The sequence below is a fragment of the Crassostrea angulata genome, chromosome 8 (assembly GCF_025612915.1).
Source record: "Crassostrea angulata isolate pt1a10 chromosome 8, ASM2561291v2, whole genome shotgun sequence".
Taxonomy (NCBI): domain Eukaryota; kingdom Metazoa; phylum Mollusca; class Bivalvia; order Ostreida; family Ostreidae; genus Magallana; species Magallana angulata.
Window position 1 is genome coordinate 15,025,021 of NC_069118.1, and position 19,552 is coordinate 15,044,572.

At 33.7% G+C, this 19,552-nt stretch overlaps 1 protein-coding gene across 2 annotated transcripts in view; it reads right to left on the minus strand.

Moving 5' to 3' along the window:
- The window catches only part of LOC128161729 (uncharacterized), a 75,817-nt gene that overhangs the window by 14,220 nt on the left and 42,045 nt on the right, over positions 1-19,552 (minus strand). For both annotated transcript variants that reach the window (XM_052825103.1, XM_052825104.1), the window contains 2 exons: positions 1,836-2,993; positions 1,667-1,694 (listed from right to left, as the gene is read on the minus strand). In XM_052825103.1, the coding sequence (XP_052681063.1) occupies positions 1,667-1,694; positions 1,836-2,993 (1,186 nt within the window). The remainder of the gene's footprint in view (positions 1-1,666; positions 1,695-1,835; positions 2,994-19,552) is intronic.

The window sequence follows — 19,552 nt, forward strand, 5'->3', positions numbered from 1 at the left end:
TATATATATATATATATATATATATATATTGTATATATATATATTATTTATATGTATATATATATATAAAGCACAGAGAAATTCACGTTTTTGGAGCTCCACCTCCGCCCCGGCAGAGGCTTGAACTCACGACCTTTGGAACCCTTTCTCCTACCAGTGAGCAGCAACCGCGCTAACCACTGGGCCATCTAGGCAAGAAAAAAATCTTACTTTCGATGACGAATGGAAACTAGCGCGCTGGTCGTTCACTACACGGTCGTTTGAGATACAGGTGGAATGCAGTTAAACGACAATTTGAGAGGATCGGGACGATACACATTGCAGAGATATATACATATGATAAGCACAAACATTGCAATAACTCTCAAATTGACATATACTTGCCCATAGTGAATGATAAAGATATACATAAAGCACAGAGAAATTCACAGAGAAAAGCAGAGAGAATATATATATATATATATATATATATATATATATATATATATATATATATATATATACACACACATGAGTTCGTGGTTGCTAATGAAAAGTTTTACCTGAAATTTTCGCCACATATCCCGGCGAATTTTTACGATCCACTCCTTCCGTAAGTCTTTTTCGCTTGGAAATCTATCAAACTATAACACCTGCTTTTCGTCATGGCGATAATCGTTAGTACGAGCTTGTACATAATGACACAAACAAATGGTATGTCGACATTTTGTTTGCACTGAAGGTCTCATTTTAAAACCGGATGTTGTCATGCGTGAATGAGAAGTATTGATTTTCTAAAGCCCTGATTTGTCAGAAATAAAGGTTATGTGAAGGTGACCTCCTATCAATACCTCTCAGACCCTGATAAGTGTAAGGAGAATGGGGCTGGTTTTGATCAGACAGATTGACGATGCTTTGTCGTCACGAAGCTGTAACGGAAGACATTCTCGCTGCCTTGCAACGAGTTTGCCTCTAGTTTCCTATATAATTCTATAATAGATTAAAGTGTGTTTTGAGACGACCCCTAAAATATACATTGACAGTAAGATTTTTATAAAAAAAATTGCATAATTCTGAAGTGTGGGTAAATATGGTGTTGCATTAATTTTTTTTTTTTTTTTTTTACAAAAGTAGACCTTCTAAAAAGCAAGAAAAATATAGTATGAGCGCAGATGAACACACTCGTTAAACTTTTGTTCTTTTTTTTAACTTTGATTTGTAACTGTATCAAATTAATTAATCACAATCACATCCTTGGTATATTTTTTATGTCTTTTAGCAGACCCGGATTACAAAAGGGTAACTCATGTTAATGCTCTTGGATTTGTAGTTTAGCACTAAAAGATGTTTTTGATCCTAAAAATGTAAGATTGTAAACTTAAATGAGTTAATACATATACATTACAAAGAAATGTTCATCTAATCATATTTTTAATAGTTAGATTTCGATGTTTACAAATCAGCGTCAAAAATAATTTGAAAGTTTCGGGTTTTGTCGTTTATTTAATGTCATATGAAAAAGCAGTTCTCTGTATTAAAGGACCGACATGTGCGCAAGTCTAAAACGCAACGACATCAAATTGTAGTAAACTCTACTGAAATACGTGTAGCGTGCTTTTTGTATTAAGAAAAACGTATTATCCATATGCTGTGTTCGAAAATAAAGAATCAAATAAAATAAACAAACCTTGGTCTGTTTTCTTTTCTGGGTGTATCTGTAAAAAATTGCTCTATTTTAACACTGCATATATACCATAGAAAATATCAAAAGTTAACATTATGTAAAGTGTTTTTGAATATCAATGTGTTTCATAAATTATAATTACAGAGAGAATAAATTTGAATCAAGTTCCTACCCAGCATACTCTGTTGTCAACATAATGGAATTTGTTGATTCCGCACTTTTTGCAAATAAGTTTTGAGACAGGAAACTCTTTTCTTGCAACGAATGAACTGTCGTTCTCGGTATTCAGTGACCCGTTTTGACATTTATAGCCGACTGTGTAAGAATATCCTTTATATTCTCCTATTATTTTTTCAATTGATTGTTGTATTTCACCAAGAAGATGTAAGTCAATAATTTCATCGGCGAGCACCCAGACTTGAACCTGGATTTGGAATTTGCAAAGGCATACTACCACAATAAGATGTTGAAATAAAAAACATGCGGCGTTTTCATACAAACAAAGTTTATGATGGGCTTGAAGAGCTGACCATTTGGGTATTTGCATGCATTTCAACACAATGCCGTAGAAGAGGAAAACAGGCAGTTTACGTTTTTCATTATATTGAAAACAAAGAATCGAGGACTTTTTATATTCATTACCAAAGTCTTCATCTTCAAATCTCGTTGTGTTCATACTTGGGAAATAATAACAAAGTTTCTTTTCAGGTTCACATTTTGCTAACAACCCTAATCGTTCCATGTACGATACAATCTTCTTTTTATGACAAATATACTCTTCGTTTGCATGTTTCCAAAGTGAAGTTAAATTTGTGTCGTCTAATAGTCCAGTGACCTTAAAACGCTCGCGTTTGTAGTCCGAATCACGTATATCCACGTGAAAATCTATGATTATGTTGAAAGCATTTACAAACCACTCAATATCGAGAATAATTGTCTCATACAAACTTTCCTCGTTAAAGTATAAGAGAGTTCCAACCCTGTGTAAGAAACACAACATGTTTGTTATTTCTTCTTCACTCATCTGTAACTCCTCACTTAAATGGCCGTTTATTTTTGATAACTCTATCCGAGATAGAATCCGTTGTGGTTTTTTTCTTTGCAATATGTGTTCGAATATTGCCCACACTGGTCGAATTTGTTTCTCAAATTCTTCAGGGTCACGCACAAGCTTTGCAATACATTTTTTAATGTCCTCTAGATTTTCTAATTTGGACCCTTTTTCTGGAAATCCGATTGCAAAGGTTCGATCGTAATTTAGATGTTTTCTCAGAAATGGATAATCACCATCAAAAAACTCAACAAACTTTCGAATAAACTTGCGACACTCCTGCAAAATACCGGTAATATATATTTAATTTCACATTTCACTAACTCCATATCAAATATTGAGTTTAATTTCTGAATTGTGAGATATGTATTCTTTAAGGATGATTCATTATATAAGCATACTTCAATAAGTTGTATCGGGGGTTAATTTTATTTATTTTAAGATAAGCTACAAAGGCTTATTTTCAAATTTTAAACTGTTGTTTTTAATGAAAATTGAAGGAAAGGAGCAATAAATCAGGGTTTTTTTTCCACGTTTTTGAAATACAGCTTAGTACCATGAATAAGTCAACTGGTTTAATGTCGCGCAAATATAAGCGCCGCTTCAAAACCTTGAAGTTTCAAAAACAATAATGTAAAATTAATGTTTTAGTACCAGTTCCAAGTCTTATATCCGGAATTTTTTGTATTTAATTTGATTTTATTATTACTTTACATCTTTGTTTACAAACTGACAATGAAGGGCAATGAAACTTTAGACGATATTAAACAAGAGGCACATGGACCACATATCGCTCATCTGAACAATAGTTCTTGTATCATTTTATTTCGCTTTGGTTTATTATGAAGTGAAGTCTCAAAAAAATATTTAAAACTCTATTAAATTTCAAGATTTTGCCAAATATTAAACATTACATAAACAGAAGAAAAAATCATATCATAAAATCTAACTATTCTTTAACTGACCAATCTTAATATCCTTGACATCAAAGCATTAAAAAAGTTAACAAAATTCTAAAATGAACTATGACAATTATAAAAGGGAAAGAAGGTTACCCTTATTATCCTGAGTATATCCAAACTGACATTTATCTAAATCTTGTGTATCAGTATAAAATAAGTCTTATTTCGGCATTGTTTACACTGCATTCCGATTATTTGTCTGCCGACATGATCTTCTCTATTAAACATGCATGTGACGTCATCAATGATAATTGTACGTAATACAGAAAAATCGAAAATATATTCAGTAAGAAGAGTTTCTAGTGGCATTTTACGTCGGTAGTTTTTATAATTTAGACCAGAGATAGAGTAAAAATTGACATGTTTCTGATCAAAATATGACATCATACTGCTTATTGTGACGTCATATCGATCGGAAGAATTTTTACTTAATCGATCGCTGAGAGTTGCCTTATACCCGCGTATTCATTAAATAATTGAAAGTTGATATTGGCCTCTGTTTTGTATTTCAATCCTTAAAAGATTCTTTATCAATCCATCAATGAAAATATTGCAGGTGTGATGAGGACATTAGACATGTTATATGTTGCATACTCATCTGTTTTATAAACTGAACTCAGGAAACATGGAGAGTCTATATATAGTTGATATAGTCTATCAATTACTCCTCCTTCCCTTATTCCATAATCTTTATTAACTATTGTTCCTTTATTTTGTGTTTGTGAATCAAAACTTCATAAGAACTAAGATCAACACATTTTAAAGTTGTATCAATTGAATGATTTTTGATACCGATTACTTTGATTTCGATACTATACGTGTTATTAATTGATGTCGGGAGCAAAATTCCAAGAAAAAACTAGTCGATAAACATATTTTAAAATAATTTTACTATGATAAACTTATCACAATTATTTTTTTTTCAGACTTCTTTGAATGAAAAAATATTTCATATTACGAATCTACACTATCTCAGAATGACTGCATAATAATCTCACAAATTTTTGCATTGTAATTCTTGAGGAGAAGATTTTTGATTATGTCCCGTTATATAAGTCTATGTTAAACGTTTGTAACAAGTGCCGAGACAAGGCGGGGACTCAGGAGCAAAGTAGCTACCAAAACCAGCTATCTCCCTCATTAAATAAAAAATAAAAAGGTGCATGACTTTATATAGGGAAGAGAATAATAAACAATTCTCTTTAAAGTTAATGGTTATCAAATAAAATGGGCGTTACCAAAGTAATAGAATTAAATCACATCGGGATTGGAATGCTAATAATATTAAATATAAACGGAATCCCGATCTACCACACTTTTAACATCATTTGTGGCCCTGTATTAAAGTCTTGGGGAGGGGGTCACGGTTTTTATAATTTAGAATCTACACAATCTTAGGGTACTTGTATAGTAATCTTACTAATTGACTATCCATTGTAGTTCTTAAGAACATATTTTTAAAACATTTTCCCTATGTTTATTTCTATGTTAATTTCATCTTTTAGTTAATTTGAACCCCTCTTGGGGTCCAAGTATTGGTCCGCAAATCACGATTTTAAGACATTGGAATCTCCGCTATATACAGATATACAAGCTTTAGTGTAAATATCGGCATTTCTGGTGTAGTGCTTCTTGAGAAGAAGATTTTTAAGACACCCACCCAATTTTCACAGCTCCGTAATTATCTCCCTTTTAAAAAGGGTTGTGCCCTATATTTTAACAAGTACCAAGTTTGGTTAAATTTGGCCAAGTGGATCTAGAGAATAATTTAAAAATGTCAAAAGTTTACAGACGGACGGACGGACGACGGAAAACAGATTATCAGAAAAGCTCACTTGAATCTCTGGTTCAGGTGAGATAAAAAGTAATAGCTCAAGTTCAGAATAAGACACAATTAGTTCTTTATTTTTGCGTAGTGATTTAAAATTAATTTTGATCGTGTTTACTGGTGTAGTAATCGTGATACATAATTATTATCGATAGTTTTTATGCAAGGATTATTATTAAAGGACGGGTGGCTCATATAATAGACAAAAATATGAACAGGTTGACAAGTAAACAGGTGGAGGGGTCGACGGGTGGACAGATAAACGGGTTGACAGATCGATGTGTCCACAAATTGGCAGGTAGACGGGTTGAAGCTTAGAATAAAAATCTATGAAAGGGTTATTAAAGTTGAATAGGATCAATTTTGAATGAATTCACATATCAACATAGATAACTATCTAGGTTATATATTCTATATATGGCTTCAAATAGGTTTTAAGTTTTTATTGTCAAATATGCATGTTTCGTGTTTTGCACACAGTACCCACCAATAGTTGTTAATTATATTTTGACTACAGTTAAAGTCTTCTCTCTACCAGAGGTTCATTTTTTTGGCAATTTGTTTATTATTATAAGAAGAATTTATAGATATGTATAAATGGAAAAAAGACAATTTTCAAATACAGTGTCCCATGCATAAAATACTTTATAATTGTAGGTAAATAGACGAGGCTTTCGAACATTTAATGAATATTAAATGTAACATGTAACTGTGAACATGTATACCAGTATAATTGCCATATTGTTAAATCATGATGCTTTTAGTGCTGGTAATTTTTCTGGACAAATTTGTAAAATGCTCTATTTTCTTTAATTCAAATAATGTATTTTTTCAAATGTAATTAGATTATATACATCTGCAAAGTAATCGTCATATAATGAATTAAAATAATAAAAAAAAAACTCCTGTAATGGTTTTAATTGAAGGTCCAAAGAAAGTAATTGTAATTTAATTAATTATTTTTTAATGTAATACACCCATTCCCTGAAACTCAAAACTAGATGATATCCCGCGCAAGCTTTAAACACCTTAAAATGATACAATGATTAACATGTAAAACCGTATATTTTTTTTTTCATTTTTGTATATGTACTGTGTCCCAAATTTCTTAATTGCTTTCTTGACATAGGCTTTAAAATTGAAATAAAAATCTGCGTAGCTGGATATTAAGAAGAGCGAGCAGGGATGAAATATCTAAACTAAAATGGATGATATATACATATGATGCATATTTATTTGCATATCTTAATCCAAAGTTGCCAGATTTAAAGTATCTGCCCAACACTTTTAAATTTTAATGCACATCTATAGGACAGCCCCAATTTTTTTCCAACGAGATGACGTAGCTACTCCAAAAGTTGAAAGAGGAGTTCTGGAAACCATACTTTAAAAAAAAAAACGTAATTTTTTGTTGCCCACTGATCCCCTTAATTACAAAAAATCTGGAACCTGATCACACTTCCAAATGACACCCCAATCCTATTCTAGAAGATTCTTGGCTACTTGCAAAAAAATGTTGACGTTTTTGAAACCAGTTAAAAAAAACCAACAAAAAAAGTCATATTTCAGCCATTAAATTAAATTGAAATTGAAATTTCTGAAACCTTATTGCGCATATACAGGATACCCTTAGTCGTATTCCATTGATGATTTGTCAACTGTTGGAAATGTAGGAGGATTTCGAGGAAAGATGTTTTTTGATGAAAAACTTCATTTTTTACCAATTAGACTTCCAGAGAATTTTTGAGTCCTTTTTACAAAACAACATGACACCCCAAATTAAACTCTAAGAGTTCAGTTTGCTGGTTTATAAGATGTAAGAGCAGTTTGAGAAAGTAAAACGTGACAGAAGGACGGACGGAACAGGATAACAACATAATACCCGAACTTTCTTTAGAAAGGGCGGTTATAATAAAATGGATAAATTTGATGCTATTTTAGTTTTGATGGAAAGAACTTTCTACCGCAGGATGCCTTGAAGCGAGTAGACTAATTAAAGTCATGGCGGAAAGTGAAGATTTTAATTTCATCCAGGAAGTCAAATAGTAGCAGAAAATTGACGTTTATCACTCAACAAAACATATATCCTAGAACTCGTTTTATGATTTAATGGATAGACACATCATATTATGGGATATGATAGGGACTGTTCTATAGATGTGCATTAATGTTTTCAAAAATTAAATATAACCCCGGGACCCATGACCTACATATTGTTTGATGCCCTTTAAGGATCAAGAATATATATGGTTAAGGGGTGGGGATCTCAACCGTTTTCGAGATATCTGTGCACGTCCTGTTTAGGGGGTCACGACAACCCCCGGTGCAAACGACATACATACCGTTTGATTCCCTTTGACACAAGAAACAAGAATATATATCGTTTAAAGGTGGAGATCTTCACTGTTTTGAAGATATTAAGGGACTTGCTGTTCGAGGGGGTCAGGACCACCCACAGGGCCCATGACCTCCATAACAATTGGTGCCCCTTGACATAAGGAACAAGAATGTATATGGTTTAGGGGTCATAATCATAACAGTTTCTGAGATATATGGTAATTTCAAAATCCTGGGGGGGGGGGGGCTTACCCAAGGGGTCAGATCTAATAAACCCTATATATTGCCAGTAACAGTCAATCTATGAATATGAAAACCTTTTTATATTATCTTTGTCCGTTTTCAAGTTCCCATTTACATCAGAGTCTGCGATTCTTCCCATAAGGTTCAATGTTAGACCCCACACCCTTTTGACCCCCCCCACCCCAGAAAAGTGGTTGTCTAACCCCAAATGAGAAAAATCAAAACAGGGTGAACAACAAGATATGCAAGCCTATCGTATCCTAGTGTTTTGTACAATTCTGTTCAGCAATCACTGAGAAACAAGTTCAGAGCGGGGAGGAAGAAGAAGAAGAAGAAGAAGAATACATGTAATAAGAACCGTACAAAGAACAATGTCTTCGAATTTCATTTCGGAGACTTAATGATAAAGATTAAATAGAGATAAGATCATCAAGCAACAAAAGTTTAAAGATAATTGACAATTTCTGATTCTAAAGGGGTCAGGATGACCCCTTATGGTAATGACTTACATACCATAATCATCTGATGCGCCATGACCGAAGGATGAATAATATCTTTGGATACATGTATTAGTTTGTGTTTTGTTCTACACTATTCATGTTCATGACTGTAGTATGGCTTAGTCTTTTTTTTTAATAACAATTACACCCTCCCCCCTCTCCCAACCAAACCTGGGTCTTCTCACATTCTTACATGTGTTCAGTAGCCAATTTTAAATCATTTCTTAGTTGCTTTTTCTCTTCTAAAGCACATTAACATTTTGGAAGTTGCTTAATTTGATTTTTAAGATTCATAAAAAAAAATTGTTATATGCATGTGTATTCGCCTAGTTGGGGAAATTGTAAATTCTCCTAAACAAAGCAGTGTCATCATTAGGCTAGGAATTACCCACATGGATCAAACACTACATATGAATAAGATAACATACTTTATTATTTCTAATTCTAGAATGTCAGGTTGTCTTCCAGGGGGTATAACCTATATACAATTTGATGCGCAATGACAAAAAGAGCAAGAATAAACTAGATGCTGTCATTAGACAGTAATACCCGCACCATGTGTTTGCCCCTAAATAACACTGCTTTGTACCAGTTTAATTAACAAGAGGCCCATGGGCCACATCGCTCACCTGAACAGCAGTTCCTTGTAACATTACATTTCGTAGCATATGCTTTTTCTATTTTAAACATTGAACCCCTTTCTGGGGACCCAGTTATGGTCCGAGGTTTATGGTTGGCTTGAACAACATAAACAGTAACATAGGAATGAAAATGTGTAGCACTGCGGTAGGACCGCACGTACACAACCTGAAAAACTGAACGTAGCAGAGTTCCACTTCAAGAGAAATAACTCTCAGACTGTACAGAACATCAAGAAAGATAACTCTTGGTTCCACTACATTAGAGTTTACACAATTTGAGGATCCTTGCATAATAATCTCAAAAACTGTAGCATTATAGTTCTCGAGAAAAACTTTTTAAAAACATTTTCAATATATCTGTCTATGTTAAACTTTGAACCCCTCTTGGGGCCACAGTATTAGTCCAGGGCTAAAGTTTTAATTATTTGGAATCTACATTATTTAAGGATGCTTGCATAGTTATCTCACAAGCTGAAGCATTATAGTTCCCTAGAAAAAGATTTTTCAACATTTTCAACATATTTCTATGCTAAACTTTGAACACCTCTTGGGGCTCCAGTATTAGATTGAGGTCACAGCTTTTATAATTTCAAATCTACACTATTTGAGGGTGCTTACGTAGTTATCTGACAAATTGATGCATCGTAGTTCTCGAAAAGAAGATTTTTAAACATTTTCCATATATACCGGTACTTCTACATTTAACTTTAAACCCATCTTGGGTCCCTAGTATTAGTCCAGGGGTCACTATTTTAAAACTGTCGAACCTTCATTATCCAAGGTTGTATGCATGATAGTAATCTCACAAATTGAGGCATTGTAGTTCTCGAGAAGAAGATATTTTAACGTTACCTTTATATTTCTATAATAAACTTTGACCCCATCTTGGGGCCCCAATATTGGTCCTGGGGTCACGATTTTACCAATTAGGAATCTACATGAGCGAAGGCATAGAAATTCCACAAACTAAAACATTGTAGTTCTTGAGAAGAAAATTTTTAAACTTTTCCTTTATGTTTTTTAAAATGTTTAAATTTTGAACCCCTCTTGGTGCCCATCAAATATCCGGGAGTTATAATTTTTTGAATCTACATTATTTAAGGATGTACATGTATGCATAGTAATATCCCAAACAGTTGCACTATAGTTCTTGAGAAGAAGATTTTAAAACATTTTCCTAAATATGTTAAAATCTAAACCCCTACTGGGGCCCCACTTTTTATTCAGGGGTCACGATTTTTACAATCTTCACTATATATACAACCGTTTGTGTATGTATTGGCATTTTTGGTGAAGTGGTTTTTGAGAAGAAAATTTTTAAACATTTTTCATATGTAGTTCTATGTTAAACTTTGAACCCCTCCTGGGGCTGCAGTTTTGATTTGAGGGTCACGATTTCTACAATTTAGAATCTTCATTATACATACAAGCTTTTGTGTAAATATTGGCATTTCTGGTGCAGTGGTTCTTGAGAAGAAGATTTTTTAAACATTTTCCTAAGGTATATCTATGTTAAAGTTTGAACCCCGCCTGGGGCCCCAGTTTTGGTCCGAGGGTCACGATTGTTACAATTTAGAATCTTCACTATATATACAAGCTTTTGTGTAAATATTGGCATTTCTGGTGCAGTGGTTCTTGAGAAGAAGATTTTTTAAACATTTTCCTAAGGTATATCTATGTTAAATTTGAACCCCGCCTGGGGCCCCAGTTTTGGTCCGAGGGTCACGATTTTTACAATTTAGAATCTTCACTATCTATACAAGCTTATGTGTAAATATTGGCATTTCTGGTGCAGTGGTTCTTGAGAAGAAGATTTTTTAAAAATGTTCCTATGTATTTCTATGTTAAACTTTGAACCCCGCCTGGGGCCCCAGTTTTAGTCCGAGGGTCACGATTTTTACAATTTAGAATCTTCACTATATATACAAGTTTTTGTGTAAATATTGGCATTTCTGGTGCAGTGGTTCTTGAGAAGAAGATTTTTAAAACATTTTCCTATGTATTTCTATGTTAAACTTTGAACCCCGCCTGGGGCCCCAGTTTTGGTCCGAGGGTCACGATTTTTACAATTTTGAATCTTCAATATATATACAAGCTTTTGTGTAAATATTGGCATTTCTGGTGCAGTGGTTCTTGAGAAGAAGATTTTTAAAGACATGCACCCTATACTTACTGTTTCGCAATTATCTCCCTTTTGAAAAGGGCTGTGCCCTTTATTTTTACAATTTATAACCCCCTTTCCATAAGGATGCTTTGTACCAAATTTGGTTAAATTTGGCCCAGTGGTTTTTGAGAAGAAGTTGAAAATGTGAAAAATTTACAGACGGACGGACAGACAGACAGACGGACGGACGGACGACGGACAACGGGTGATCAGAAAAGCTCACTTGAACCTTCGGTTCAGGTGAGCTAAAAATGAATGTTGCATGCAAGCTCCGGTAATACAATTAAAGAAGATGGGGGAATAAGATGGCGCAAATGCCCATTCGGTTTAGTAGTGAAATACAATTTTGAATTTATGTTTCCCCAATTAAATCTATTCAAATATATTATAATAAAACTTTGCAAAAGCAAAATTTCTAACTATAGTCAGTTTTTAATATATTTAACAAAAATTACGAAAAAAAATATTGTCGGAAATTATGGTTGTATCGAACCCGTAACATAAAAACCCTAGATATATAAGGTTAGCTTATGCCAGGTGCTCAAACCACTGAGCCATTTCAGACACAACAAAGTGGGCTTTTTAAATATTATGTGTGACTAAGGTCACGAACTACCGTACTTGTATTATTTTTTCAAAACGTTCAATTGTTGGGATACAAAATGATATTTTTAATGTATAGTGGGTCATCTCTCCACGTTTTTGTTGATTGAAATCGGTTTGTTTTCCAATCGACCTTAATTAGACTATGAGAAAAATATGGAGCAAAGACCCACTCTATAAAAGAAAATGCCCTGAAGTTCTAAAAAATGACAGTATTTGCAGGTTTTGATACGTACACGCCTGTTTGAGTCAACATATTCCAAGTATTGAACATACCTATAGGTTAAAAATCAATAATTCGTTAAATATATATTGTTTTCAATGATTTTAAAAAAAACCCATCAGATTTATTGATACTTTAATTTTTCAGTTGCCTGTCCGACCGCGTATGGGCATTTTACACGCCTTATCCACCCATTTCTTCATAATTTTCATAACTGAAGGATGAGATCCCTTCCCATATGATAATACACATCGTGACATGAGCAGCAATTTATGTGCAATTTGGGGTAGAACTGTTTGCAGTGAATTTTCAGTTAATCAATAATCTTAACATTTTATGTCATAGAAAGTATAATGGTCTATATAATTATTACAAACAAAATTAAAAATTAAATTATACCCCCTCCCTGTGGCGGTTGCCGGTTTTAGATTTGCTTCTGTGTGCCTACATGAACATCATCGTGTGCACAGATTTAGAGAAGGGGTGGGAGTGAGGGGTCTAGACCCCCCCCCCCCCCCCGCACCATGAAATTTCATTTATATCAATTGTAAAATTACCCAAAATACACCTTGGGCCCCAGTGCTCTTACAGACATGTAAACGCTCTAACCCATTGCGCTTCAATGTTAGGTAACATTATTTGGGGGGGGGGTGTAAATATTTAATTGATATTTAATATACTTTATTGTATATCTGAATAGAAAGTATACATGTACATCACAATATGCAGGTGTCCTGCACCACCTTAAAGCTGTTATTTACCTAATAGAATAGTGCAAGTGGATTTGAAGAATAGGTCATCAAAATACATGCATGTTACAAATGAATGATCTTTGTCTGAAGTTACGTACACAACACAGGTCTGCATGTCTCATTAGTGGGTACTAGTTTTACCCAGCTCTTCGATTAGATGGGTTCACGTGTATACATACATGGGTGTTGCTAAAACACGGAACGGAAAACGGAATGGAAAGCGGAACGGAAGGGAATACGGAAAATCTTATCTAATGTTATTTACCTCATAGATTTGTTAATCATGCTAAAACGATATACTTTATGTACCTTTTTAATTTTTTTTCAAAGATTAGCAATATTAGATTATTTATTCAAGAATATTTATTTCCGCAAAATTAACAGCACATGCATTGACCACTATATTCTGTCCCAAAATATCCTCACTTTTTGATGTATATTTATTAATACCTCAGGGTTCAAGCGATTCTCTTTTAGAAGCATTAAACATTCTCATTATTCTTTCTTTAAAACGTCCTCTCTAGCTCATCAGCTGGTATAAATGCACTGCTAAAAATAAAGAAGTCTACGGGGTTTTGCATTTCAACAGACCCGGATGATAGTGTTGAAAAATTGTGCAAGGTCTTCTGAGTGACTTCCAAATGGAGCAAAGATGTCAACATTTTCCATTATAAATTGTCCAAATGTGCTGCATGAATATTTTGAGATCGACAGACTATAGTCCCAATATATAATCGGAAAATCAAACCAGGCAACGTCTAGAGCTCTCTATTCGGATCATATGTATATAGCTGCTGGAATAAACAACTACTTAGTAATGCAAACGTAAGCAAAATTGTATTGCTAAAAATACTAGTTTCACAAATTACTACTTTCACAAATTACCGGGTATTTTAATGTTTACTGTATTTTAATTTTTAATGATGTCAGTCCTACGGTTTTTTTTCTTCCATCTCAATGATACTGTATCATCTGTATGACAAAAGATCGTCTAGAACACCGAAAATTCAATTTTGATGTAAGTATATACATGTACATCATATTTGAAATATAAAAATACTCAAAACACGCATAAAACGCTTTCACTAAATGCGTACATTACGCTGATATGCCAGCCATACCATATAAGAAAAATATGTAAAAAGTTATAGATAATTTGCTCATTTAATCATGTTAATGTTTCACAATTCGTATACATTTGATTTTTCCGTTTCGTACTCAACTAAAATCGAATGAATACAATGCTACATGTATAATTGATAGACATTCATATGAATATTAATAAGATAACAACATGTTGATAATCATTCATTAGATATAAATAAAAGATACAAAGTAAATCGTTTCTGTCAATCTATACCCTTTTTAAGCGACAAACGTGATGATATTTTCCATTCCGTTCCGCTTTCCGTTCCGCGTTTTAGCAACACCCATACATACAATGTCTGCGTTTTCCGTATGCAGAAAAGGAATTCATAATTGTGTTTTAATTGGATTATCATTATGATGTTGACCAATTTAGGTAAGCATAATACATGTAGTAGCAGTAGCAGAATATAATGAGATGCCAGCATACATATATAAGTTCTACTTTCACTTTCTTAATGTGATTTCCCTTTGACAGCATACTGTATCATCATCTTTTTAAAAATATTTAAATAAGCTTATCATCATTACCTATCCTATCGCATTTGTAAAGTTTCTGTCATTTTAGTTGCAAAAGTAATTTTTTTCATTTGTCAGACTGCATGCACTATTGAGTTGACCCCATATTGACCCTGTGCAAACAATTTCTTATTAAATTTGTGTATTACATGTAAGTAGGTGTAGACACTTATCATTTTTATATGAGTTATAATAGGAAGGAAGGAGTATTTCTTTCTTATTGTATTATAATGCATCAAATACAATGTAGGTCATGACCTTATATGGGACTGTTCTGACCCCACGAAACAGAAAAATACAAAATATCTTCTAATGTCATAATGATGCATCAAATGGTGTAAAGTACGTTAATGACCCCCAGGTGTTGTCTTTAACCCCCCCCCTGCCTTTATGAAATAGGAAATGATATGATACACTGTATATTTTGTTAACTTCTGAGATCTGAGATCCTCATCCCTAAACCATATAATTTATTTTTGCTCTTTGTGTCATTGCACGTAAAATTGTATATAGATTATGCCCCCTTGGAGACACCCTGACATTTTAGAACTAGAAATAATAATGTATTTTATCTTGTTCATATGTTATACAGTAGTGTTTGATCCATGTGGGTAATTCCTAGCCTAATGATGTCACTGCTTTGTTTAGGAGACTTTACAATTGCCCCAAATAGGCGAATACACATGGAAGTGATGCATATAACATTTTGTTTATAAATCTTAAAAATTGAATTAAGCAATTTCCAAAATGTTAATGTGAATCACGAGAGAAAAAGCAATCAAGAAATTATTTCAAATTTGCTACTGTACAAATGTAAGAATGTATTAAGAAGACTGAATCTTTATAACCAGGTTAGATTGGGGGGGGGGTGTATGTTTGGAGTATAAACATTTATAAGTTGAATCATTTATTGTTATTAATTTTAACTTGTCAATGAATACTACTTATTGATCCCAAGGTAGAAATATGACCTCTGATCATATCTCAATAGATCATTTGTCAATTTTGCAAGGTGTAATTTAATTTTTTTTAAGAATAACATTTTTTACCAGTTTATAAAAGTTTTTAGACACCCAAATTATATTTTGATTTTAATAGATCATTCGACAAGGGGTGGGGGGGGGGGGTGGGGGGGAGAGAACAGTTTATATTTGAGTTTGTTTGGGAGTGGGGGTTCAAAGTCATATATTTGACAATTTTTTAATGTAATTTAAAATAAGACTAAGCCATACTACAGTCATGAACATGAATAGTATAGAACAAAACACAAACTAATACATGTACATGTATAAATACATAGGAAGTATTACAAAACAGATGATTGATCTATATCTGGGTTCTTAAATTGAATCATATATCATGTACATATTATATTATTGTTTCTTTGTTCAAGGCATTTAAGATTGTATGTATAGGTCATGATCCTAAGTGCTCTTCCTGAAATTATTAAATATCATAAAAACCATTGAGATCCCCACTTTAATCCAAAGATATTATTCCTCCTTAGGCGCATCAGATCATTATGGCATGTAAGTCATGACCTTAAGGGGTCATCCTGACCCCCTTAGAATCAGAAATTGTCAATTATCTTTAATTATTGATGTTTGATGATCCTATCTCTATTTAATCTTTATTATTAAGTCTCCCGAATGAAATTTGGAGACTTATTGTTTTTGTACGGTTCTTAATACATGTATTATTATTATTCTTCATCTTCTTTTTCTTCTTTCCTGCTCTGAACTTGTTTCTCAGAGATGGCTGAACAGAATTGTACAAAACTCTAGAATATGATAAGCCTGCATATCTAGTTGTGCACCCTGGTTTGATTTTTCTCATTTTGGGTTAGACAACCACTTTTCGGGGGAGGGGGGTGTCAAAAGGGTGTGGGGTCTAACATTGAACCTTGTAGGAAAAATCGTAGACTTTATTGTAAATGGTAACTTGAAAACGGACAAAGATAATAATATAGGGTTTTCATAATCATATATTGGCTGTTACTGGCAATATATAAGGTTTATTAGATCTGACCCCTGGGGTCATCCCCACCCCCCAGGAATTTGAAATTACCATATATCTCAGAAACTGTTATAATCATGACCCCTAAACCATATATATTCATGTTTCTGATGTCAAGGGGCATCAAATGTTATGTAGATCATGGGCCCTGTGGGTGGTCCTGACCCCCCTCAAACAGCAGGTCCCTTAATATCTTCCAAACATTTGAGATCCCCACCCTTAAACCATATATATTCTTGTTCCTTGTGTCAAGGGGCATCAAACGGCATGTAGGTCATGGGCCCCGGGGATGGTCATGACTCCCCTTGAACAGGAAGTGCATGAATATCTCGAAAACGGTTGAGATCCCCACCCCTTAACCATATATATTCTTGATCCTTAAAGGGCATCAAAAGGTATATACTGGTAGGTAATGGGCCTCAGGGTTAAATTTGATTTTTCAAAACCGTAATGCACATCTATTAAACAGTTCCTATCATATCCCAAGATATGATGTGTCTATCCACTAAATCATAAAAGGAGTTCTAGGATCTATGTTTTTTTGAAGTGATAAACGTCAATTTTTTGCTACTTGTTGACTCCCTGGATAAAATTTAAATTTTTAAAACCTTACTGCACATCTATAGAACAGTCCCTATCATATCCCAAGATATGATTGTCTATCCATTAAATCATAAGAGGAGCTCTTGAATCAATTTTTTTTTTGTGATAAACGTCAATTTTTTGCTACTATTTGACTCCCTGGATGAAATTTAAATTTTTAAAACCTTACTGCACATCTATAGGACAGCCCCAATTATATCCCAAGAGATGACGTAGCTACTCCAAAAGTTGTAAGAGGAGTTCTGGGAACCATATTTTTTGGCCAAAAAACGTCATTTTTTGTTGCCCACTGATCCATGCTTCAATATGACACCCCCAATCATATTCTAGAAGATCATTTGGCTACTGCCAAAAAAAAATGACGTTTTTGAAACCAGTTTTTTTGTAAAAAAAAAAAAAAAACCCGCCATTTTTCAGCCATTAAATGACCCCCAGGACAAAATTGAAAATTCCGAAACCTTATTGCGCATCTATAGGATACCCTAAAACATATTCCAAAAGATGATTTGTCTACTGTTGAAAATGTAGGAGGAGTTCGAGGAAGAAGGTTTTTTGTGAAAAAACGTCATTTTTCACCAATTATTTGACCCCCAGGACTAACAGAGAATTTTTGAAACCTTTTTTCAAAACAACATGATACCCCAAATCAAACTCCAAGAGTTCAGTTTGCTGGTTTATAAGATGTAAGAGCAGTTTGAGAAAGTAAAACGTGACAGACGGACGGACGGACGGACAGACGGAACAGGGTAACAACAATATACCCGAACTTTCTTTAGAAAGTGCGGGTATAATTATATGGTTAAGCGATGAGGATCTCAAGAGTTATCAAAATATACAGTGTATCATCATTTCCTATATCATAAGGGAGGAGGGGGGGGTTAAAGACAACACCTGGGGGTCATGTACTTTACACCATTTGATGCATCATAATAACATTAGAAGATATTTTGTATTTTCCTGTTTCATGGGGTCAGAACAATCCCATAGGGTCATGGCCTACATTGTATTTGATGCATTATAATACATTAAGAAAGAAATATTCCTTCCTTCCTATTATAACTCATATAAAATGATAAGTCTCTACACTTACTTACATGCAATACACAAATTAATATGAAATTGTTTATACAGGGTCAATATGGAGTCAACTCAATAGTGTAATTCTGACAAATGAAAATCTAACATTTAACAACTACTAGTTGTATTTGTTAAATCGATAGATTTCTTCCAAGACATCCGATCCAAAGTATAATATACATGTATGTAGCTGTTAAAAAACAAATGTCAAAAAATTCATCTGAATCTCTGAATCCCTGCCAATGGATCAGTTCATTCAAACAATTTGATCAAGATCTCAGCCGTTGCGTGAATGGTAAAGCAGGACTTCGCGCCATAATGTCTCATTCAGAGTTTTTGCGCGCCGAATAGTGGACGAGTCCGTTGGGGTCATGCGAATACCACAGAGCACACCGTGCTCTGTAAACATCACAGGCACGAAGCATTGGGGGTTGGGTGAGAGGGGGGGAACTGTTTCCCTCTCCCCACTTTTTTTGGCAGCATGCACTTTTCTTAACTTTATTAAATAAATTTAAATATCATGGATTTGCCCCCTCCACTTTTGTAGGAGCGTGTAATAAATGACACAGCAAATAAGAAAATGGGTTACAGTTAGGTTTTTTTTTTCATGAATTTGAGAATTCCCCCTTTTTAACTGCTTGTCAAGATGGTTTGATGAAGCTGCCCCACATATATTCAAAAACAAAACGTGTTTGTAAACCCTTTCATATCTTATATGGTTGGAAATTTTGAAAAACGCCGTTCAGTTGATTTTGCATCTTACTATAACAAGTACAATTTTTTTTAAAATGACTATTTAATCTCCAGCTTTCAAGTTTACATGCACTTATAAGATAAGTGTACATTCCTTTAAAAAGTTGAATGAATAAAATAATTGAATGTCAAGTGATACTAGTATATTTATGTACATGTTCTAGATCGAAGAAAAGACTGAAATTGAGTCTTAAATTTGCACGTTCCTTTTATAAATTTATGATCAGCAGCGAAAATTAAAATTCATTACTGATAAGATAGCCTATTTAATCCATGCATGCTTCCATTGAATAATTTTGTTTAGTCAGGCAAGCTTTTTGGAAAGCTATTACTTGTCTCCCTTATGTACTGGAATAGATCTCTGTCAGGATTTCATTTTGGATGTTAATGGACTTTCAGGTATTAATGTTCAAAGGTTCAGATTAAATTCAACCTTACAATGCGTTGATGTTTCTGTAGAATAAAAGTAAG